We start from the raw sequence: 25,642 nt of genomic DNA, 5'->3' as shown, positions 1-25,642 counted from the left end.
CTCGATTTGAAGAACTATAGGCAGATAACTGATGTCCAAACCTGAAAGAACATTAGAAACTAAATGAGTTTCAGGATATGGGTCACCTGCTATTGCCAAGGAGTCGGCCCAAACACGTTTTTGTCTGAGATAATCTGTCATATTCATGGTTCCTTTCTTTGCTGTTTGGATCTTGTTACGGATATCATCAGCATGAGCTCTTGAGTGAGCTCCATAGAGATCTTCCAAAGCAGTCCAGAGAGAAGCTGCTGTCTTACAACCCATTACTTCCGATGCTATGCCTTCTGTCATAGATCCATACAACCACCCCATCAGCAACTGGTCATACACAATCCAGCTCTCATGCTCGGGGTTGATTTGAAGTCCAAAACCTGGTGACCCATCTGTTCCAACGTTTGCTGGGATAAACTCGGGTGGACAAACTTTCTGGCCGTTCAAATAGCCATCTAACCTGTGTCCACGAATTATGGTAGAGACCATGGTCTTCCATAGTGTGAAGTTCTGCCTATCAAGCTTCAACGAGAAAGGCTGACTGAGAGTATTACTGAAAGGGTTCATTCCACCGGAGGGACTGGAAGCTGTTGCAACTTGCAGAGCAGCAGTGTTTTGGGTAGAGTTATTTGGAGCTGTGGCCCTGGTAGGGGTTTCAGGGACATTCCCTTGATTCTGGCTGGTAGACATTTCTCTGACTCAGAGGCAGAGGCCAAAAGGCTCTGATACCAAGTGAAATATTTAGAAAAATGCAGAAAGATGAAAGATCACAGCTCAAAGGAGTCTGTGCAGGAAACTTTTCATTTATAGAAGAAGCTGATACAATCAGTAATCAAAGATGACCACTCCAGGTCTTACACGTGTAGTAACAGAAAATACAAAAGGCATAATAATGACATCAGCATAATACAGAGCAAATCATTGAGGATTCTCAATTCTAACAACCTCCAAATTCCTGGGACCACAGGATATTCCTTATAGCAGAATTCAGTGCATTCTGTTATTCAATTCTTTTAACAAAAAGAAATGGTACATTATCAATGACAACAATGTCGTCATTGGTACTCATTTTCACTAACGATTTGAATTTTCATCATTGATACTACGTACTTTCGTCGACGAGCTATTACTAACGATATGTCCGCCATTAATAATCATTACTAATGAAACATTTCATTGAGATTGTAGTCATTGTCTCATTGATGCTCATGATTTTTGTAATGAGCAAATGACACATGTCTACTTTTTATTAGTACGACAGCAAGGAGAAAGTAAAAATGCGGCAGCAGATTTTTATTTTTAATTTATCAACACCTCTAAATTCATTGATTGAATTGAACATTGGAACAAGAAACACTAGTCCTTGGTCGTTATTTGCTCGTAAGTTTGTGTCATTATTAAATTAATTAAGGCCAATTTATTTATGGTGGAAATTATTCAATACACATGTCCTGATCGATCCACGTTATAATATATATCATGATACTTCAATAATCTTAACCTTTTTCAACAAATGTTTATAAAATTGCAACCATTTCTTAATCTATTATATTAATTAGTTTCATTATTGTGGATATAATGATTTCTTAGATAATGTCAAATGAAGAATTATTTGACACAACATTTGTGGCCTTGAGTATTTCGATAAATTGTTCCCCAACAAAATTAACTTATGTACCAAACCAATCATTGTTTAACATCACTATATAGAATAATTATAATAATCTCTGTTCATATATATATATATATATTTTAGTTACAAATATCTCATATAAAAAACCACTCTTGAATTCATGATATATTGGACAACCAAAAAGAGACAAAAAGCTAGAAATGATCAAACCAGCAGGACCACATGACGGCCGATCATATTCATACAAATGTACAGTAAAACAATTGTACGTACATCTTTATCGCTTTAAAAAATATATTATTAAATCCTAAATTACATACATACATATATATTAATTAATTATTTCTTTTTTCTTCCATTAATTCATATATATACACATATAATAATATGAGTGATATATCATATATATATATGTATAATGTATATGTATAAGCTAGTGATGATGAAGTATAATAACTGTGTGTGGGTGTGGGGGATGGATTAAATTATTACTAGGAAATTTGGAAAACTTAATACTGGCTGGCACATACATATATATATATGCATGAAAATATATGATTATTTTTAGGATGAGAAGTGAGAGGTAAGTTATTAAATGTGCCTCCAAGGCCTTTCGGCAAGGCTAACACATTCGTAATGCCTATAACAGTCGACAAGATGGTCAATAGTGAGGCCAGCAGCTTGCATAAAGGAATGCACAATGACTGGACCCACAAACCGAAACCCACGTTTCAACATGTCTTTGCTTATGGCCTCTGCTTTTGGTGACCTTAGAGGAACATTTCTTGGGTACTTGTATCTGTTTATCATTGGTTTATGATTCACATAACTCCATATGTAGTTGCTGAAACTTCCAAATTCTCCAACAACCTACACACATACATTTTATGATTTTAATTATTTACATAAACTAACTAATAAATAGTTATTATTATAGTACAGTTTTATAAATTGTTAATTTCTCTTTAATTAATTAATTCCATGCCTTTAATATGCATTTGGCATTGTCTACAATGCATCTCACTCTGCTTTCAGCCAACATGATTGCTTTGTTTGATGACATCTCTTCAATTTCCTTTTCACCCATTTTTCCAACGCTGCTTACATCAAACCCACAAAAAGCTTCCCTGAAAATTCATCATATATTTATACATGCCACACCATCAATTAAATTAATAAACTTTATTACAAACATCAATATATACATAGCTGATCTCTAAGTAATAATGTCCAATGAATTTATAATAAGCTAGCATCATTTTTATATATATATAAAATCCTATAACATTTAATAGAAGTATATGTACTTATTATATACAGTACTAGTTCGTTATGTTATAATTAAAATAACTGGGGAATCTCTTTAGTCTCACATAATAATATATGGAGAAATATTATAAGTAGATATATTATTAATCTGCCTACCTGAGTGACTCCCTTCTTTTGAGAATTTCAGTCCAATTGTAGTCCATCAACATGCCAGACAATGCAAGCAGCTCAAATAACTGACTGTTATTTGAATTAATTTTTTTATATTAATTATTGTAACATATATAAATATACATAAATTAATTAAGTAAATAAAATTAATATTTGTGAAAACTTACTTGTCATCGTAGACAGGAACCCCCCAACACTCGTCGTGAAATGCTACGTAAACTTTATCTGGGTCAAACCTTTTTGTCAGTACAAGATATATATATATACATGCATATATAATCTATATATATAACAACCATTATTATACGTACATGATATATATATATATATATATGTGTATATATATATTTATGAATTTAAGTCAAATGTGTCTTTTAGTTTATGATTAATAATGTACAATTGAAGATGTTCATACTTCATATAGTAGGTGTTTAAAAGTACACTGCTTTTTAAATTATTAAAATACGCCTGCATATATATAATAATTAATTATTTATTTTAAATTTCAACAACCTCTATATAATCCAGTACTTCAGCTCTCCAAGTGTGAGTATATAATATATATTGACTTAATTATATATTATTATCCCTATTTTGATTTGTCTACTGTGTTAGTATATTATATATATTCATCAGAGGTCGATATAAATACCTTATCACATAATATATATAACACTATAATATTATAAGCTTTCTAGAAATTATTTTATGTGATCGAACTCTCTTAACCACCGTCAATAGTATAGAGGCTGCAGAGAGCAAAATTCTGTAAATATATGTAGATATATATATATATATATATTAATATACTTATAGTAATTAAAATTAACAATATGTAATTAGTAGTTTTCTTTAGGTTGTAATATGACCATGTCTTTTTATAGGGTCCTTTTCTTTATTTGTAAGCAGACATGGACTTTAGATCTTCCATTATATTGAAATTTTAGCTGCATTATTTGCATCAAAGTCCAACGCAAATGATCTATTTTCATATTAACGTTCTAAATTTCAACAAGAATTGATTATATATAAGCATGAGATAAATCAACTTCACTAAATAATTATATGCTCATCTAATCTACTCATTAATTATATATTAAACAACCACATATATATAAACAAATCATTATCATCATATAGGACCGCAAAAAAATTTACAATCCATCACAATTACAATTACTAATTTACTATATATATATATATATTTTAATGTCACTGTCATACTTATATTTTTTATAGCCTATTGTAACAGATTATTAACCGATAAAAATTTTATTTTTAGATTTAAATTAATTATATATACATTTAAATAAATTATTTTTTATTTAAATATTTAATAAAACCTTTATAGAAATTAATATTACAAACTTTTTTTTTTACTAATTATAAAAAATAAAATAAAATTAGATTAAATAGTATTATATTACAAATAATTTATTAATTATTTTTAATTAATTTTTAAATTAATATCAACCTTTAATAATAATACAATGACTAAAAATAAATATAACTATCATAGTTAAATATTTAATTATAACCATAATTATCAAAATATATATAAATTAAAATGAACTAGGTAGGCAACCTAAATATATGAGTTTTGTTAATTAGTTAGTTAATTATGAGCTGTTTATATAGGAATATACAATGGGTGCCTTTTTATTTAGACCAAAAAAAAACAATGTAAAAAGTGTACTGTGGCTAGCATTACTTAAAAGATAAACATGTTGCTAAACATATATATATATATGTAATTTATATATTTAATAACATTTTTCCTAATTTATAATAATGACTTACTATTTTGTTTTTACTTAGACAAAAAGAGCTCATCAATATGCATATCCACGACACAAAAATTAAAGAGTAATTTTATCAATAAGTTAAATATGAAAAAAAGAATAAGGGGCATAATTAACCATGATATGTATGTGAGAGTTTATTCATGTAAAACATGCACATATCATCATCATCATCATTAAAATTAGTAACTAGAAATATATATAGTAATTATATATACCGCTGTTCTTAGTAATCCAGTTGCACCTCTTCCACTCGGATGGGTCCATATCAGCATGATTATGTTCATGAACATTTTTGGGAGATGGAACTAATTCTCTTCTCCGGCCATAAGGAGGAGCGAGGAGCCGGAGAGCCAAAGAAATCTTGTGATCAATGGGAGAACCGAAATCATTAAGAGAAGAGCTGTCGTTGGAGTTGTCTTCCGATAGAGACAAGGACAAGGATGAGGAGAGGGAAAGAGAAGATGAGCTTTTCTGAAGCCCAATTGGGTAGATTCTCTTCAAGTGTTTTGACAGCTTCAACCTCGGGCTTGTCGGCCTACTACCACTACTACTACTCATTATGATCTTCTGATCTTTATTCTCTCTACTCACTTCTTGTTTTTTTGGGCTTCCCTTATTATTATTATTTGATACTATCATGCCTGCTGCCTCCTATTAATCCACCTATATAATGAAAATTATAATTGATATTAAATAAAATAAATAATTAGTTATATATATAAGCACTTCAAATTTTAATAAGTTATATCTCTTGTGTGTTTTTTGTGCATATAAATATATAGGAGTAGATATATTATAAAACCCCAAGATGGGTAGTTTAATTAATAATCTCTTTCTCACTCTCTCTCTCTCTCTAGCTCTCTCTCTATATATATATTATATATAAAATATATTAGTTTTGATTTTGAAGAGAGCTAATTATGTTTAAATAGTGGGTTTGGTAAAGTGGGAGCTTCCAAATCATATAGGTTACTATATTTTAAAATTTTGCTCCTTAGTTTCCAAGCAATATTCATGAAGAAGTGTATAAGGACTAGACCAAACCTTATTTGTTTTCTTTTTTTATTGACAACAAAAAGATAACATATATATATATAGTTCGATCATCACTTTATTTATTATGTATCATCACCTCACATCTATTTTGTTAATTAGTAATGCATAATTATAATTACACACAACTTTTAAGAAGTAATAAAAATACTAAGAAATTAAACAGTACTAATAATGACCTCTTCCTAATAGACAATTAATGATTCAAAGTTGTGATGAATTGATATCTCGTCAAGCATATTTGAACATATCATTGTTATTTTTATTATCATGAGATGAGTTTATCATATGGTCATTTTTTATTCCACACATATCATATTTTAATTATTCAAATTAATAATATTATTAATAATTTATTCAAATTAATTTTCACATCTGTCAAACGCTAATTGGTATTTAAATAATTAATAATAGGGTTAGAATTGGTGGAATATCATGAAATGAGAAAGAAAAATGATGATTGAAAACTGAGCAATTTGTATGACTGTTGCAGGTAGTCTCTCTTTTGTTTATTCAAAGAATAAGTACACCCCAACAACTTGGACTTTTTATATATGTGACATACGTATAAAAATATATATGTGTAATTGTTAAAATAACTAAATAAACATAAAAACAAGGGTATATGTCCAAATCCATTTCACCACGAAAATATTCTCATTCTTTGCACAAAGATTAAGAGTCACAACAACAATAATATAATAATTAAAAAAAAAAAAAATCCTTTTTGCTTAAAATGATGTGGGTAGAAAAAGTGTGGCATTTATATAATAGTTGTAGGGTTATTGATAGATAAATAGGGTTTCCCACTTAATTTTTCACGTATGACAAATTAGTTTAGTTGTGGTGTTTGTCTCAATGCAAGTGTGTAATGGGTCCATAACAATTCTTAAGTCCTACTTCTATGCCCTTCAACTTATGAGACTTACCTTTTGCCAATAAGGAAAAAGATATCCCATCCAATATATATACGTATATGTTCTTTCTTATTTTAAACATTTTATGGTCTTTTTTGTTTTACTTCTCATGCTCATGTTAAAGGATTGACCAACAATTCTATAGGCTCCGTCCAATAGGAAACTGGATTTTATGCCTGTAAATACTTTACAAAAGCCCAATAATTTGTGCATTTGTTCGGCCCATAAATAAAAGAAAGGAATTATTTCACAAATACACAAAAACAACCAAAAATTTATAAAGATACGATTTTACGAAATTTAATATTTTTACGATTTTTTTGATTTATTTACAGAAATACGGTCTTTTTATGTTGTACTCTTGTTAATTTTTTGTTGATTTTTTGTTATCTGTATGTTATTTTTTGTTGTTATTTAGATGTTATTTTCTTGTTATTTGTATGTTGTTTTCGTGTTATTTCTATGGAAAATCGTAAAAATATATATATAAAAAAATTCTGTAAACGTAAAAAATGTATTTTTTTTTACAAAAAATAGTGCCTCATGTAATACTTTTAATTTATACCATCTTTTTTAAAATGTATTATATTTACTTCTTTTTTTTTTTAATCATTCTACCAATTTTACCCCTACTACTTCACGATAGTTTTCATTCTTCTCTAATCAAAATTTTACCTCAACTTTCCCACAAACCTACACATTCATCTACAAAGAACATAAATATATTATGTTTGAAATTATGTCTTAATTATGTGAGTGTGTGAAGATAATTTGGGTACAATACTCATAAAAAGAGGTATATTTGAATTAAATTTAATTTAAGAGTAAATTTGGTTAATATATAAAAAAAAGAGTATTTTTCTAACATCTCCCAATAAATTTAGTAATTGGTGGCTAAAACTCCATTTTGAGACATTGTAAAAATGAAGGGAATTTTTTTTTTGTCATTTTTACAGTCACATTTTTTTTTTTCATTTTTATTGTACTAAGTTTTTAAAAATACTGTGTTAAACTTTTAAAATTATAAAAATACTATATTTCAGTAAAATAAAAAAATAATTAAAACATCTTAAAAAACAATTCTAGATGAACAACATAACAAACAATATGAAACGACAAAAAATAACTACAAAACAACATAAAAATAACAAAAATTAAGATAATTTCAATATGCAAAATAATATCAACTCCTCAATATATTTTTGTATTACAATTTTATTTACTTAATTTTGATAGATTGATTTATCTCTTTGTACTACTATTTTTTTCATGGAATTTGTTGTTACAACTTCATACTTTTATTTTTTATTTTATTTTTTGAGTTAGTGATAGTTAAAACGATAATTTATTTTTTAAAAGTTAAATATAAATAATTACATTAACAATAAAAATAATAAAATCTTATGATTTCAAAATAGGGTATATAATACAATGAGTAATATATAATTAATATATTAATATCAACTACTGCACATTGTGTCAATTAAAAAAAACAAAAAATCTCATTATTGTATTTTAATAACATGTGTCAAAAAATAAACTAAATATGTGTATCTAAACTACAAAATAACACACATACAACCAAGAAAAATTATCAGGAAGAAATTAAAAACATACACCATAAAAAATACACTTGAATAATAAAATAACTATTGACAAAAAAAAATATTTTGAAAATTACTTAAAATAAAATAAAAACAACAAAATAAATTCACACATATTCAACAAAAAAATTATGTGGAATAAACTGACAATATACATCATAAAAATACACATAAACTAAACAACAACTGTAAAAAAATGCATAAAAACAACAAGAAAAATAGCTATAAAATAATTATAAATCAATAGAAAAATAACAAGACATCAACCTTGTTAAAATATGAAAATTATTCATAAATCAACTCCGAATCAACTATAAAACATAAAAAAGAAAACTATACTTTTATTAATCATGTGAAAGAGAGAAAGATATAGGGAGAGTGCTCTTAATTTTTTTATTTTTTTTTTTTGTAAGAGATAGAAAGAGTGTTAAAAAATATGAGAAAAAATGTAAAAGTAAAAGAAACATATTTTAGTAAAGGTAAAAAGTAATTAATTAAGATTTTTTTTAATAAAATGTGATTAATTAGAGAAAAATAGTATGAAATAGTTTGAGTATGAATAGTAAAAAAATGTAAACGTGAAAAAAAAAGATATAGAATAAGTGTTTGTATTATTTTTTTAAAAAAATAAAAAAACAAAATTTTATAAGAGAGTGAATATGTGTTAAAAAATAGATATAAAAGTGTACTCTTATTATATATTTATATATAAAGATAAAAAAAATAGTATCAGAAAGAGAAAAAAAATTGAAAAAAATGAAAAAAAAAAAAAAGAAATATTTATGTATATATACAGAGAGAAGAAAAGAAGAAGAGAGAAGTCAATCATCGCTGTAATGTCCTCACCTATAGGCACGGACCGACCCATTAACAAAAATATTATTTTTTAAAAGATTAAATATAAAATTTTTAATTTAATTATTATAGACTAAAATAGTAAAAAAAAAAAAAAAAACCCATAAAATTAGATAAATTTAGTAAGAGTGATTATAATGTAGTTATAAATATTTATCAAAATAATAGAACCCTCATCTGATTTTTTTTATCAAAATAAAACTTAATAATAATCTGACATAAAGGTATTATAAAAAAACTGGTTAAATTTTTTTACATCTATTAGTGTTATAAATTATGTTCAAGTTAGTTATATTAAAAAAGAAGGAATAATTACATAAGACACCATTTTTTGTAAAATATTTACATTTTTACATTCAAATAATTTTTTTTTTTTACATTTTTACGGTTTTTTAAAAAATAACACGAAAACAACATAAAATCAACAAGAAAACAACATAAAAGTAACATGAAAATAACATCAAAATAACAAAAAAAATAACAAAAAAAAATAGCATACATATAACAAAAAATTAACAACAAATGAACAAAATTTCAACATAAAAGACCGTATTTTATGTAAATAAAATCATAAAAATCATAAAAATATTTAAAATTCCGTGAAACCGTATTTTTATTATTTTTTTGTTGTTTTTGTGCATTTGTGAAATTAACCCAAAAAAGAAATTATAAAATTGAGCTCAGCATCCTATTTGTACCATTTTAAAAAACACATCATCTATTTTGTCATTTAACAAAACAGAGAATCCAATTTTGTAACTTTTACAAAATCTAAAATAGTATTTATCCAATAATTAATAATACTAAAAAAAACGAAAAGACAAAAATGAATGTATTATTTTTTTCTTTAAAAAAGAGGAACAAAAATGAAGTTCAACCTAGAAACATACATGTCTGTCAGGCAAACTAAAAATTGCCGCGAAACCAACGGCATTCTAAAACCCTAATAACGTCTTCGTAAAACCCTCAAAATCTCTATTCGGATATGCTATCATGTAATCTTCTAGTTCTTTCTAACTTTATTCTTAATCCCAATACTTCTGTCTCAATCCTCAAATTATCACAGGAAACAACCACCTCTTTTCCCTTTTCATTTCCACATTTTTCTTCAATTTTCACTTTTCCCTCAAAAATTCACTATTTTCCATGCTTAATCACATACACCGATGGAACACCAAACACATTATGTCTGTGGAAAAATCTCGAATTCTCTCATCCCTCATTTTCACCAAGCTCACTGTCTCAGCTGCAAAGATAGGGGACGAAGAAGAACCCATTGTCCGAACCCACACAGACACTGTTACTGAAATCCTCCTTGGCTTGAAGAGCTTTGGTTTGAGAAGTTTTCTTGGCGGGGATTACTTCAAAAACGTTTTCTCTACATTGAATCAGCCTGAGGTGGATTCAGTTATTGATACTTTGAGAGTCGAGAACCCAGAATTTGCTTTGGGTTTCTTCTTTTCATTGAGAAATGTTTATGGCTTTGGACATTCGAGGTTTTCCCGGTTCGTCGTCTCCCATGTTTTGGCGTCAAAAAGCTGGTTTGAGGAATTGCGTTTGGTTATAAAGCAAATGGTGGAAGAGGAAGGTATTGCTTTTAACTTCGATCATTCTTTAGTGACATAAATTTCAATTAAGACTACATTTGTCTTGAAAGACCACAAGCATTTTGGCCTGTAACTAACTCGTAAGTGGAAAATAACCATTATTGTTGCTGTTCAAAAATCCTTGGGCCTTATTTATATCTCCAAATATTAGCTTTCAAGTATTTTGGCATAAACACGTCATAATATAGCTAATGTGAATGTTTTTGTTTGCTTAGTTTTGATGTTGGGTTTATTAAAGATATTGCATACTATGTTTATTGAAATTTGAATGTATCATGTAGGCTCTGGTTCTGCACCTTCGCTTTGTGAACTGCTGTTGAATAGATTTGGGGACTGGGATGCAAATAGGGTGGTGTGGGATATGTTGGCATTTTCATATTCAAGATGTGAGATGGTTCATGATGCTCTCTTTGTTCTTGCTAAGATGAAAGATTTAAATTTGCATGTTTCATTGGCAACATATAACTGTCTGTTGTATAACTTGAGGGAGACAGACATCATATGGGATGTATTTGATGAAATTAAATCCCGTGGTGTTCCTCAAAATGAGTACACTGATTCCATACTTATAGATGGTCTATGTAAGCAATCGAAGATGCAAGAAGCGATTTTGTTCCTGAGGAGCAGTAAAGAGGAGCCTGGGCCTTCTTCTGTTTCATTCAATACTATCATGTCAAGATTTTGTAAGTTGGGTCTGGTGGATGTTGCAAAGTCATTGTTTTGTATGATGTTGAAGTATGGACTACTTCCTGATTCATACAGTTACAATATTATTATTCATGGGCTATGTGTAGCAGGGTCAATGGAGGAAGCTTTAGAGTTCACAAATGACATGGAGAAGCATGGATTAGAGCCTAACATAGTAACATATAACATTCTTGCTAAAGGGTTTCACTTACTTGGTCTAATGAATGGAGTTCGGAAGGTTATTCAAAACATGTTGCATAAAGGGTTGAATCCAGATCATGTTACATTTACAATCCTGATATGTGGGTATTGTTATGCAGGAGATATTGAGGAAGCCCTTAAGCTACGGGAAGAGATGCTATCACGTGGTTTTCAGTTGTCTGTCATGTTGTATGGTGTACTTCTTAGCTGCTTGTGTAAAAGTGGACAGGTTGAAGAAGCTTTGAGATTGCTTGATGAAATGGAGTCCTTGGGGTTGGAACCGGATCTAATAACCTATTCTATAGTAATCCATGGCCTCTGCAAACAAGGAAAGGTTCAAAGGGCTAGTCAATTATACAAGGAAATGTGCTTGAAAGGAATTTTACCCAATAATTTTGCTGCCCGGTCTATTCTGTTGGGTCTTCGGGAGAAGGGAAATATATCTGAAGCCAGGAAATATTTTAACACTTTGATAAGAATGGGGTTGATGTACGATATCATCATCTATAATATTATGATTGATGGGTATGTAAAAACAGGTAATATTTTTGAAGCTGTACAGTTGTATAAAAAAATAATAGAAAAGGGGATCACTCCTAGTGTTGTAACTTTCAATACTCTCATTTACGGTTTGTGTAAAACTGGAAAACTTGCTGAGGCTTTCAACTTTTTGAATATTATCAAGCTGCATGGGTTGGTACCAAATGCGGTTACTTATACTACTCTCATGAATGCTTACTGTGAAGAAGGAAACATCAATGACATGCTTAAATTACTACAGGAGATGGAAGTCATAGGTGTGAGGCCAACTCATGTAACCTACACTGTGGTTATCAAAGGACTCTGCAAACAGTGGAAGCTTCAAGAGACTTTCCAGTGGGTTAATAATATGTATATTAAGGGTTTAGTGCCAGATCAAATCACATACAACACCATCATCAAGTATTTTTGCAAGGCTCGGGACTTTACAAAAGCTTTTCAGTTACTCAACGACATGTTATTGCATAATCTCAAGCCAACTCCTGCTACATACAATGTTCTTTTGAATGGTCTTTGTGTACATGGCGACCTCAAGGATGCTGACTGTCTACTTGTTTCTCTTGAGGAACGCAATGTTTGTCTGACAAAAGTTGCTTATACCACAATAATTAAAGCTCATTGTGCAAAGGGTGAGGCATGTCAAGCAATGAGAGTCTTCCATCAGATGGCAAAGAAAGGATTTGAAATATCTGTCAGAGATTATAGTGCTGTGATAAATAGATTGTGCAAAAGAAGTCTAATTACTGAAGCAAAATATTTTTTCAACATGATGTTATTTGATGGCATTGCTCCTGATCGAGAGCTTTGTGGGGTGATGCTTAAGGCTTTTCATGAAGTCGGTGATACCAATTCGGAATCAGAGATTATCGCTGGGATGATAAAATCTGGCTTGGTTCCTGGTAAAACTGAATAATGATAATAAAAGAAAAGAAGATTCTTTATCACCTTATCATTGGAGAAGACCTACAGCTTCACTGATACAGAACTTTTAGTGAGCAAAGTAACAGTACCTTTTGGAGAACAAGTACCAAGCTTTTAATATACTTTAACTCCACATCAAGCTGGACCATTAAAACAGTGAATATTGGAGGGTTAGGTTGTGTACAAACTCGAGAACCATTTCTTCAGTTCACCACCCCTGCAGGAGTAAAGAAATTATACGTGTATATATTTTACAAAAATGTGTGATCAAAGTTCGCTGTACCACCACATTGAATTGGTTGCGAGGTGACGCAACGAACAAGGTATTCACTTAAAAGTTTCTTTTTTTTGTGTGTGTGAGTGTGCATGTGCGTGTTCATACCAGAACTAAAATAAAAGGAGAAACGAAACAAAGTAATGTAAGTTGACAGGGAGAACGTGGAAAATAAAGGTAAATAATGATTTCCCCTCAAAAGTTGAAAGAAACTGAACATCAGAGCTAAAATTTATCCAATAGTTTTGTTATGTAGATTGCAAAGGTATTAGAGAAACCCTGAAATATTTGGATTTTCATCAATGCTATAAATGATTGACTATTGACAGCTAACTTCTGTTTTTTATTTTTTTCAGTATTACCCTTCTTTCAACTTTTGCTATACCATTCAAAAAAAAAAAATTTGCTATATCAATTGCCACTATAAGAAGTGGTTTATCCAATTTTACATATGTTTTGAGATCTAATATTTACTAAATCTTGCCATTTATTGTGATATATCATTCTGCATTATGGTGAAGATATTAACTTAATTAGATTAATAGTCTTGGCACATCTGTGCGGATTTTATTGATGAGACTCAGGGCACAAATTATAATTATTCTTTACGCAGCTCTAGTTCAATTGGCCATACAATCTTAGATTCACAAACATTTTAGTACAAGTTAATATCATAATAGATTTAAACATAATTTTGATATTCGCACTATCTTATTCTTGTATTCACCTCCTCGTCTTTCACTCTCTCAAGTTCATTGCTTCACCATCTCATTTGCAACAGGCTTATGGAGCTGACACAACTCTCTCACAAGCTCATCCAAATCGTTCAAAGAGCTCCCACTGTCGCTCACTGCTGCAAGAGCCTTCTCTCTGAACTCTTTGGCTTTCATTTTCTCAGGTGCATTCTCACTCATGGATTTGGCTATCGCCTTTCCCAGCTCAGCAGGTTCAGGCACTGCATCTGCTCCCTCGCACACCCTGGTAGCTATACCCATGCACTCCACCAGCAGCCTAGCATTTACATGCTGGTCGGCCTCCATGGGCCATCCCAATATCCTCACCCCAGCTTCTATGCCTTCCAGTGTCGAGTTCCATCCACAGTGACTTAGAAATCCTCCCACAGCTCGGTGGCCCAGTATCATCACCTGTGGCGCCCAACTCTTTACAACCAATCCCTTCTTACCTATTCTCTCCTCGAATCCATCTGGAACAACACCAATCCCTGCTGTAACCTGCTCGGCGGTGCCAGTTTTCACGACCCATATGAACTGGATCCCGCTCTGTTCAAGCGCAGAAGCCAAGGCCTCCATTTGCTGCCTCTTTAGCAGCTTCTGACTCCCAAAACAAACATAGAGTACGGAGTCATCTGGACACTCATCAAGCCAAGCCAGAACGCTTGCACAATCTAGATTGTTCTCAGGATCAGGTCTTTCCCTAATGCCAAGTGAACTTAATGGGCCAACCCCGTAGATTCTCCGGTGACCCAATTTCTTCTTTAAGTATCTTAAATACTCTCCTTCTAAATCTTCGAAGGTATTAAAAACACAACCCCAGCTGGAATAGTTTGCCATGAGGCCATCTCTGACGAAATCAGTGTCTGGTTTTGATTCCCTGCAGAGCCGCACTATGGAAGGCAAATGTTCCTCTTTGAAGGACGGGGATCCAGGGAAATCAGGGAATTCCACGACCGAGCAAGAACTCTTTTCCAAGGCACTCAAAACACTACAACACTGATCAAGAACAAAGCTTAATAGAACCTGAGATGAGAAGAAGGCTACCCTGGGAATATTAATCTGCTGGGCAAGGTGCAGAGTCCACCCAAGGAAAAAGTCAGAGATAAGGGCAACAGGGGGATTGTGATGGGATTCATACCAGTGGATAATGGGCTCCCTGAGTTTTCCGAGGGCGTTAGATATGGGAAAGTTTCCGGCATTGCCGATGTCCCTGACGTTCTCCACGCCGGAGGGTAAGTTGGGGTAGGCTGGAAAGGGGAGGACCAAGGTGTGAACAGTGATGGGGTGAGCAGAGATGAGTGGGCGTAGAGTTGGGAGGTTCTTGGGGGTGATTATAATGGTGATGATAAAGTCTTGGAGGGCCAAATGGTGGGTGAGATCAAGGAGTGGGAGCATGTGGCCTTGTGCTGGGTATGGAAACACCAGAATATGGGGCTGGTTTGAGCCACCAGTCGCCATAGTTTTTTCGTGCCACGAATTTAGTGTGTGAGAGAGTGAGAGAAAGAGAGAGAAGCAAAGGAGTTATATTCGATGACGATGACTAAAGTAGATGCTGTGATGATTTACTCTTTGGACGTTGACTCAAGGTGGTTTACCGTTAATATCACGCTGAAGGAGTAAGGGCTTTGGAATAAGTTTTTTAATTTTATTATTTTCTTTCTTTCTTTATACAGTATGTGAATAACATTTTACGTCCTCATTTTAATTACTACTAAGTATTAAAAAGTATCTGTTTAATTTTTGTCAGAATTATATAGAATAATAATAATTAGTTATTGGAAGTGATTGTTAAATTATATAAAAGTTATGGATTGATGTAAATTATCTAGAATAAATAGGGTATTTTACCCATTGAATTTTGATAGAAAAAAATCATGCTCTTTGATCAAATATTCTCCATCTCAACTTGGGACTTCGATTATATAATTTACAATTTTACCTCTTGAAGTATGTATTATCAATTTTTTTTAGAGATGTATTATCAAATTTTGTTCATTTGTGGGTGTACACATCGAAAATTCGTGGATTCTGAAACAGGTCAAAGACGCTAATACTGAAAATTGATAATAGAAGGAGTAGCACATTCATCTTATATATCACAATTTATTTCCACACATTAGCAATGTGGGACAAACTCTAATATCTAGTAAAAGTTATACGCGCTACGCACGTGAAGCAAAATATTCATGACTATAAATATTGAAAAAAATACTACTTACACTCAATATTACTATTTACTACTAGATATTATATCACTATTATTATAATTAATCAAATATTAATTCTCACGGTTAACTATTTGTAAGGTGAAAACTATTCCCACTCAAAAATATATATAAATATAGAAAAATTAAAAATACACTCCAACAAATAATTGTACAATATATATCTATATGGTGTTTTCAACACATAAATAGTTATTATTCTATTATTTTTAGGGTAAATACCATTTTGGACCCTCTGTTTTACAAAAGTTACCAATTGGACCTTGTGTTTTGTTAAATGACAAAATGGACCCTGTATTTTCTAAAATAGTATAAATAGGACCCTGAATTGATTTTTTGTCAAAATAATGTTTAATTATAATCCGATCTAAAAGTGCTACGACAAAACTATTTATATTTTTTGTATCTGTGCGTATTAAGCATTGTCTTGAAGTTGGTTGTATTAAAAAAAAGTTGTCAAAAATTAAGCTCAGGGTCCTATTTTTACTATTTTAGAAAATACAGGGTCTATTTTGTCATTTAACAAAACACAGGGTCCAATCTGCAACTTTTGCAAAACACAGGGTCCAAAATGGTATTTACCCTTATTTTTATAAGACAATGCACACTTTAGCTATTTATCTTCTATATATTTTAATTCTAAATAAATTTAGCGCTAAAGATATGATATGTTACAGTTGTATTTGCTGTTTTTAATACTCCTGTAAAACATGTTATTTAAATCTTATTTTTAAAAATATAAATTACACAATTTTTTTTTTTAAAAAATAATTGCATAATATTTTAAATGAGTATACAATATAGATCACCATTTATAAAAATAAAATTATACCTACATACAATATAATAAAGATACGAGTACACTCATTTTTGGATCCTATATATATCACCATGTATATATCTACATAAAATCTAATTATATATATTGAAAAATTATGTGGTGTATCTAAACCCTAATTGTATATATAGGAAAATTTCGTGGTGCGCCTAAAAATAAAAAATTACACTAATATTTTAATTCGAGATAGTTTTTTTCTTTAATAGTATAAATATATAAAGATAAATTATATTTTTAGTATTAGAAATTATTCAAAATTTATCAAAAGATTGTATAACATTTTTTTTTGATGATTGTATTGCTCATTAACCTGTTTTGTACAATCAAATAGCATCCACATAAGAGAGGACCTATAAAAATTTGTGAAGTAATATGCATACAATTATATACATCTACCAACCCTTGTATATCTTATAACTTTTGAGAACCAATCTGTGAAGATTGTATAGCGTTGTAATGTGCATCTTCAGTTGCACTCTCTTCATTTTTTTTAAAAATAATTTGTTGATATAGTTTATAATTAAAAATTTAAAGTTCTCTTACAAATATTTATTTAATTAGTTAAAATTGGTCAAAATTATATATATATATATATATTGCACAAAAACTTTCAAATTGTACAAAATCAATTTTACATCGTTAGAAAATTATATAAAACATAACGAAATACAATTAAGAAAGTCATTGGTAATATACTATAATTTGAGTAGTTTAAGAAAAAAATAAATTTGAAAAAAGAAACTCCCAAAGATATTCATAAAAAGAAAAATATGTATCCTATTTTATAATTATGTTATCTTTTTTTTTAATATTTTATATTAGATAATAAAAATTTAAATAATTTAATCTTAAATTTTTATCATCTTAATTAAAATAATATTACAAAACATTTTTTCTAAATATATATATATATATATTTGTATGTGTTTTAATATTGTATATAAATAATAGAACTCTCTTAATATTATGTCTACCTAAAGTATTAATGTATTTATCAAAATTATTTTTTAATAATTTATTATAAAATAATAAGATACACTGTCATACATACTTTTTGAGTTCTAGATATTTTATTGAAAAAATTACTTTAAGAGAATAATTTTTCAAAAAAATATTAAAAAATGTATATTTTTACTAATTTTTTTTTTTACTAATAACTTACTATCATATTAGTTTGGATTTAATGGTAATTAACAAGAAATAAGGTCATTTTTATAATTTAAGAAGCCCAAAATAACATTCTCTCTTTTATATATTTATAGATTACTAATAATTTTTTTTTTACTAATAACTCACTACAATATTAGTTTAGATTTAATTGTAATTAACAAAGTAAATAAAGATAATTTTGTAATTTATTGTAGGAAACCCAAAACAATAATATATTTAAAATAAAAAATGTTACCCTTTTCTTAAAGAATAATTAAAACATGATTTCTAACAAATCATTTTGAAATATTAAAAAAATAAAAAAAAATAAAGTTAATTAAACAAATTTTCAAGTTAATTAAACAAATTTTAAAAATTAAAAATATAATTTGTAATTCTTATCAACAATTCTTTTGGATATTGAAGACATTTGAATAAGAATGAACACTTAAATATGAAATTTAAAAAGGAAAATTTGCGGCAAAAATTTTCAAAAATTTCGTATTGATGCAAATTAGTTTCCAATCTTCAAAAATAGCGACAATAATCCCCATGGTCCACTTTTGTGTAAGTCCGTTAATCGTAAACTTAATTGATCCGTTAACTTATTTAAAATTGTGACATGTTCAAATATTATTAGTCTAAATAATAATTTAATTAAAAAAAATTAAATTAAAAAAAGAATAAATAGCTTTTTTGCCTCCCGAACTTTTTACCCTACCAAATTTCGCCCCCTATAATATTCTGCTTCTTAAAAATATTTCTCAAACTATTTAAACTAATTAAATTTCATCCTTCTGTTACTCTCCGCTTCACTTTGGTTTAAAACTGATGATGTGGCATATTACATGTAGAGAAACTATATAATGACATGGCAATAGGGGTGTTCATTGGATCACATCCAATAGATTTGGACCCATCTGATCCAATCCAATTATTTATTGCATATTTGATTTTTCCATCCGATCCAATCTAATTGAATTGAGTCATCCGATCTGATTTGATCCAATGAATGTATTGAATTGGATCGGTTCCATCCATTAGATGCTTTAACTGGTTTTTTATTGGATTGGATTGGATCCATCCAATGGATCCAATGAATGAATCCAATCTATTTTAGCCACTATTTAGGTTGATTTCATTAAAAAGAAAAAATATATGAAAAAATATAATTTAAACCTAATAATCCAATAATAAACAATAGTTGAATCCAAATCCAACCTAATTTTCATGATCCCATAATAAAAATATAACACAAATCTAACTTAATAAGCAAAAGTCTTAATAAACAAGTCCAATACATCAAATGCAAATATTATATAAAATATTAAATCAATGTGTGCAGGTGCACAGTAAAACCTATTAATAATTAATATATATATTTTTAAACAAAATAATTAAATATATAAAATTATAAATATTAAATATGATTGGATGGACATTGGATGATATTGGATTGGATCGGTTCGGTTATTCATTGGATTGGATGTCTCATCCAATATCCGATCCGATCCAATTGGATTTTTAAAATTTGCATCCGATCCGATCCAATTATGATTGGATATCCAATTCTATTGGATCGGTTGGGATTGGATCGGATGACTTTCTACACACCCCTACATGGCATTACAATTTAATTAACAAATAACAAATTATTCCAAAAATATTAATAAATAAAAATTATCTAAGAAATTAAAATAAATTTGTGAGTTGGAAAATAAATGGCCTGTTCAACTCCTATTTCAAAAAAAAAAAAAAAAATGAAAAATGTGCCATTTTTACACCGGAGTTGAGTAGAAGAGGGTTAGGGTTAATCGAAGGTGGCCGGTGGGGGTTGAAGGTTTTCAGACGGTTCAAAAAATCGTGAGGCTTTGGGGATCGACCCCAGACTTTTTTTTTTTTGTTTAAAAATACCCAAGCGTGAAGAAGCCCAAGCATGGGTGAAGAACATAGAGGAAAGGGGAGCTAGGGTTCTCAGTGTTTATAGTTCTCTTTTTATAATGATTTTATTTAATTTGTTGTTTGAATTCATTAATGTAAAAAAACAAAAAAAAAATATTTAGGTTACATTAAAATATCCACATCACCTAAAATTAATATCCACATGTCTTGCCACATCATTTTTTTAAAAAAAATAATACTAATTAAACAAAAGTGAATGGAAGGACTACATTTCTGCATTTGTTATAATTTGAGGACTATTCGTAACAAGCAGTATATATTAGGGGGCAAAATTTGGTAAGGTAAAAAGTTCGGGGGGCAAAAATGCTATTTATTCTTAAGAAAATATATATTTTAGAGTAATTTGCGGCATAAATACCTAAGTTTAACTCCCAATTGCAAATAAATACCTAAGTTTAATTTTTGGCGGTAATAATACCTAAGTTATACTTTTGGAACTCTGTAGATACCTAACCGTTAAAATATTATGTCATTATCCACGTGTCATTTTTTTATTGGTATATTTTAATTAATTTTTTTTAAAAAAAATAAAAATTTAATGACTTGGACCAATTAGGAATTGCCACGTGGCAATTTACTTAACAATTAACACTCAGGTACCTATAAAAGTTCCAGAATTATAACTTAGGTATTATTACCGCCAAAAATTAAACTTAAGTATTAATTTGCAACTGAAAGTTAAACTTAGGTATTTATGCCGCAAATTACTCTATATTTTAAAATTATTTTTTTTTTCTATTGACTTCTACCTTTAGCCATACCACACCCAGACCCACTTCATCTTCTACCTCCAGCCACACCACCACCTCCACCACCACTTCATCTTCTTCCTCCAGCCACACGAACCCTCACATGTGATTTCTAACCCATATGGTAGAACCTTACCCTCTTCCGACTCTAGTGACCAGTTCAATGGCTCCAAAACTTGAAGGTTTGAATTTATTTCTCTCTGCCTCATCGTCTTCGCTTCATTTTCTCTTTGTCTCCCCGAGGCGACCACAAATTTGAGATCCCCATCACCAAGTTGTGAGTGAAGTGGACCAGTGAGTCTTCGTTGGATTCATTGCTCTTCCATCTCACAGTTGAGACCAGTGATGTTCCCTTGTGATCTGTTCCCTATCTGAGTCCCAAGATTAGCCATAATTACCACCAAAGGTTGATTAGAGCTCTAATACCGAATTAGTGTTGCATAGGTTTGCCATTGATGAATGCTTGTGTGAAAAAAATAGAAACAGAAAAAAAAAGAAGTAAAGTACAGAAAGAGAGAGAAAGATTGTGATTCATTGATTCATAGCAACATGTAATGGTTGCATTTGTATACAGTAGATTGCTAAGACAAGTGGATTGTAACAGACTTACGAACCTAATAACCACTAACATTAATCTATAACTGTGTTAATTCCATTTTTGGCATATTTAATTGACAAAAATATTTTATTATTTATTGTATATTTCGGCTGGAGTGTTTAATTTGGTTACCATATTGTGTGTATCTAAACTTGGAAGGAAAGTTGTCTAGCTTTCCTATTTATGGAAATTAAGGTAAAAATAGTAAGTTTTGATTACACATATATTCTTATCTAACCAGCTGTTTATTCTGATCTTGTGTGAGTTTCCCATTTTCTTAGATCAGATTTTTTGAAGAGAAAACTGGAGCTAAACTTTCCTTTTCTATAAAAGGAAATTTGTACTTACTGCCCACGATTCTGTAGGTACAGAATTGGAAATTCCTGGGCTAATTGAAGAATTATTTTAGGGAAGTTTCTAGTGGACTGGGGTCTTGTTCAGACCGTGTGTAAGCTGTCAATAAGGTGTATATTGATTATAAATACACCTTATACCAGCTAGGTTTTGTATCTCTTTCATACACTTAAAATTGTATACATATCTTAAGGAAACAGTGTCTTTATTTTGTAGAGAAGAGCTGTTCGACTCTTACTCTGTTTATTTGTAGTGTGTATTGTCTTGAGTCTGTATTCAAGTCTACATCGAAGAAGAACATCAGTACAACCTTCATGAGAAGGTTTTTACAAGCTTTCGGGAGATTTCTTTTTAAGTCTTGCATCGGGAGGATACAAGCATACAACCTTCGGGAGAAGGTTTTTACAAGCTTTCGAGAGATTGCTTTTGAAGTCTTGCATCGGGAGGAAACAAGCATACAACCTTCGGGAGAAGGTTTTACAGGCTTTCGGGAGATTGCCTTTAAGTCTTGAATCGGGAGGATTCAAGCACTCTTCAAGGTGATCGAAGGGATTTCGAGCTCTTGGAGTTTTATCAAGATTCGGTTAGTAGGTGGAATGCATCAAGCTTCCAGCATACAATAAGAAGGAGTCTATTTATGCATAAGTCAATTACTTTGTATTTCTGATACCGATCTAATGAATCTTATCTCTGGGCGTGGCCCCGTAGACTAGTAATAATCTAAAAGGATTGTTGAAACCACGTACAAAAACCTTGTGTGTTTTTACTTTTATGCACTGTTTGTTTAACTGTTTTCAGTACCAGTTTTATTATTCCGCATTTAATTAATCTCTTAATTAAATAATCAAACTGGGAATATTAAAACACGAAATTTCAATTGGTATCAGAGCGAGTCACTAAATTCTTAGTGAGATCTTGAGGTTATTATGTTTAATTTGTTTTGTGTGAGATGTCTTTGTTTGCAGAAGGAAGCTCTATCTCTCGACCACAACTTTTAAATGAGTCGAATTACCCTTATTAAAAGGTCAGGATGAGAGCATTCATCAAATCACAAGATGAGAAGGCATGGAGAGCTATACTTACAGGCTAGTCACAACCTACTGAAAGCGATGAGGAAGGTAATAGTAAGGTAAAACCTGAACTCAATTGGACTATTGAAGATGAAAAATTGTCTGGTTATAATAATAAGGCTTTACATGCTATTTTTAATGGTGTTGGCGAAGGCTTTATTAAATTAATTTCATCTTGTGAATCTGCAAAGGAGGCGTGGGAAATCCTTCGAATTCAACTTAAAGGTACTGCTGATGTGAAAAGATCACGTTTTACCATGTTACAAACTAGATTTGATGAATTGAGAATGTCATAAATTGAAACTTTGTCTGATTTTTCTGAAAGATTATCTGATATTTCTAATGAGTTTTTTATCTTGGGAGAAAAATTAGGTGAATCTGTCTTGTTTCGGAAAATTGTTCGTGTGCTTCCTGACAGGTTTGACACAAAATTGCCAGCAATGGAAGAGGCAAAAGACTTTGGCAAAATGAAGGTTGAGGAACTCATGGGTTCTTTAAGAACTTTTGAGTTAAATCAACAGATCAAGAAAAAGAGTAAGCAAAGTTTCTCAAATGAGAAAAGTAAAGGTATTGCCTTCAATGCTTCTGAAAATATTGTTTCTGATGATGAAATGACCCTATTGGCAAAAAATTTCCAAAGATACATGAAATCTGTTGGAAATAAAAAGAACTTTTCAAAGAACTCAAAATGTAACATTTCAGGTAAGAATCCCTCTAAACCTTTTTCATCTAACATTAAAAAGGGTATTCAATGCAGAGAGTGTGAAGGATTTGGTCATACTCAATCCGAATGTGCCCATACCTTAAAGAAAAATAAAAAGGGATTAAATGTTACTTGGAGTGATGATTATGAAAGTAGTGAAGATGAAAAAGAAAATGTTGCTCTAACAAGTGTTTTGTCAAGAAATTTACAGGAAAAAGGAAAAACCATTTCCATGAATAATATCTTGGTCGATGACAACAAGGAAGAAGCTAGATCCTAATCAATTGAGTCAGAAATTGATGAGAACACTATGGCTGAATCTTACAAGGTAATGTTTGGTAAGTGGTTGGAAATATGTGCTAAAAATTGTTCCCTAGTTAAAGATAATAAAGTCTTGTATAACAACATTAATGAGTCGGAAGATAAAATTAAAAGTTGTGAAATAGAATTGTCTTTAAAGAGTCTAAAATTATTTCTTTAACTAAGAAACTTGAAAACATTAAAAAGAATGTTAAAATGCTAAATCCAGGTTCCACTATTTTTGAAAAAAATCAAAAAACTGGCCAAACTAATCATGCTGGTTTGGGTTATGTTTTTAATCAATCTAATTTCAATACCACTTTTGTTAAATCTAATAGTTTTGTTTATGGAAGAACTGTTTCTACCTCGCAGGATTCTGTCTCTACAGCAAAACTCTCTGCTGTTACAAAAAAGAAGCAGCACGGTAAGTTTGACAATTCCAAAGGGGATGGAAGACGTTTCATCCCTATTTGTCATTTTTGTGGAATAAAAGGTCACATTCGACCTAAATGCATAACTATGCAAAACATGTTTAAATCTAATTATCTTGGAAATAAACATGTTTTACAAAAACAAAAATGGGTTGTCAAAAACAAATGCTTGGTAGGTTCTTCTTGTTTTAAAACTATTGCTACTAACATGTGGTACTTTGATAGTGGTTGTTCTAGACATATGATAGGTGAAAAAGAATATCTTGTGAACATTAGACCAATGCAGTGTGGAGAAGTTACATTTGGTAACGGTCTTGTTGGAAAAGTCATAGGGATGGGAACTCTCAAGTTTGAAGGGCTTCCTAAACTAAAGAATGTCATGTTGGTTGATGGACTAAAAGCTAATCTTCTTAGCATTAGTCAGATTTGTGATCAGGGTTATACTATGAGCTTTGATAGTAATCATTGCTATGTATATAATATTCTTGATGAAATTGTCTTACAAGAGCTCAGATCTAGTGATAATTGTTATACTCTCACTACGTATGCTACTTGTCATTCTGTCATTGATAATGTTACTGATCTATGGCATGAAAAACTTGGTCATATTCATTTTAAAAATCTGAGGAGATTGTCTGATGTAGGAATTGTTCGAGGATTACTTAAATTAGGTAAGGAGTCTTTGGGAAAATGTGGACCGTGTCAGCTTGGTAAGCAACTGAAAATTTCTCACAAGAGTGTCCCTGATGTGAATACTTCCAGAGTTCTCAAACTCCTACATATGGACTTAATGGGTCCAATCCAGGTTGAAAGCTTGAATGGTAAGAGGTATATTTTTGTGTGTCTTGATGATTTTTCTCGATTCTCATGGGTGGATTTTTTGAGAGAAAAATCTGATACTTTTGAAGCTTTCCAATCCTTGTGTTTGAAGTTAAGAGTTGAAAAAGATTGTAACATTGGTAAAATTGTTAGGATTAGGAGTGATCATAGAAAAGAATTTG

General features: G+C 30.4%; 3 protein-coding genes across 5 annotated transcripts; 1 reads left to right on the top strand and 2 right to left on the bottom strand.

Moving 5' to 3' along the window:
- Window positions 1–1,680: 1,680 nt before the first annotated feature.
- LOC115701460 (uncharacterized) lies at window positions 1,681–6,088 on the bottom strand. The gene is made up of 5 exons (XM_030629267.2): window positions 5,085–6,088; window positions 3,232–3,289; window positions 3,050–3,133; window positions 2,610–2,751; window positions 1,681–2,494 (listed from the first exon to the last, which is right to left on the bottom strand). The coding sequence occupies exons 1-5, from the start codon at window positions 5,506–5,508 to the stop codon at window positions 2,216–2,218; spliced, it is 987 nt and encodes a 328-aa protein (XP_030485127.1). The 5' UTR covers window positions 5,509–6,088; the 3' UTR covers window positions 1,681–2,215.
- A 4,044-nt stretch (window positions 6,089–10,132) lies between these two features.
- Window positions 10,133–15,757, top strand: LOC115699287 (putative pentatricopeptide repeat-containing protein At1g13630). Of its 3 annotated transcripts, none has more exons than XM_061102691.1 (4): window positions 10,133–10,886; window positions 11,187–11,588; window positions 11,703–13,577; window positions 14,310–14,465. In XM_061102691.1, the coding sequence occupies exons 1-3, from the start codon at window positions 10,445–10,447 to the stop codon at window positions 13,244–13,246; spliced, it is 2,388 nt and encodes a 795-aa protein (XP_060958674.1). In that variant the 5' UTR covers window positions 10,133–10,444; the 3' UTR covers window positions 13,247–13,577; window positions 14,310–14,465. The 3 variants fall into 3 exon arrangements, with proteins under 3 accessions (XP_060958674.1, XP_060958673.1, XP_030482477.1); XM_061102690.1 differs by having other exon boundaries at window positions 11,700–13,577; XM_030626617.2 differs by having other exon boundaries at window positions 11,187–13,577; window positions 14,310–15,757.
- Window positions 14,062–15,720, bottom strand: LOC115699289 (UDP-glycosyltransferase 89A2). The gene has a single exon (XM_030626618.2). It carries the CDS (start codon window positions 15,718–15,720, stop codon window positions 14,281–14,283), a length of 1,440 nt encoding a protein of 479 aa, XP_030482478.2. The 3' UTR covers window positions 14,062–14,280.
- Window positions 15,758–25,642: the final 9,885 nt, after the last annotated feature.

This window comes from Cannabis sativa, chromosome 8 (assembly GCF_029168945.1).
Source record: "Cannabis sativa cultivar Pink pepper isolate KNU-18-1 chromosome 8, ASM2916894v1, whole genome shotgun sequence".
Lineage (NCBI taxonomy): Eukaryota > Viridiplantae > Streptophyta > Magnoliopsida > Rosales > Cannabaceae > Cannabis > Cannabis sativa.
This window is presented reverse-complemented; position numbering and strand designations above follow the sequence as displayed.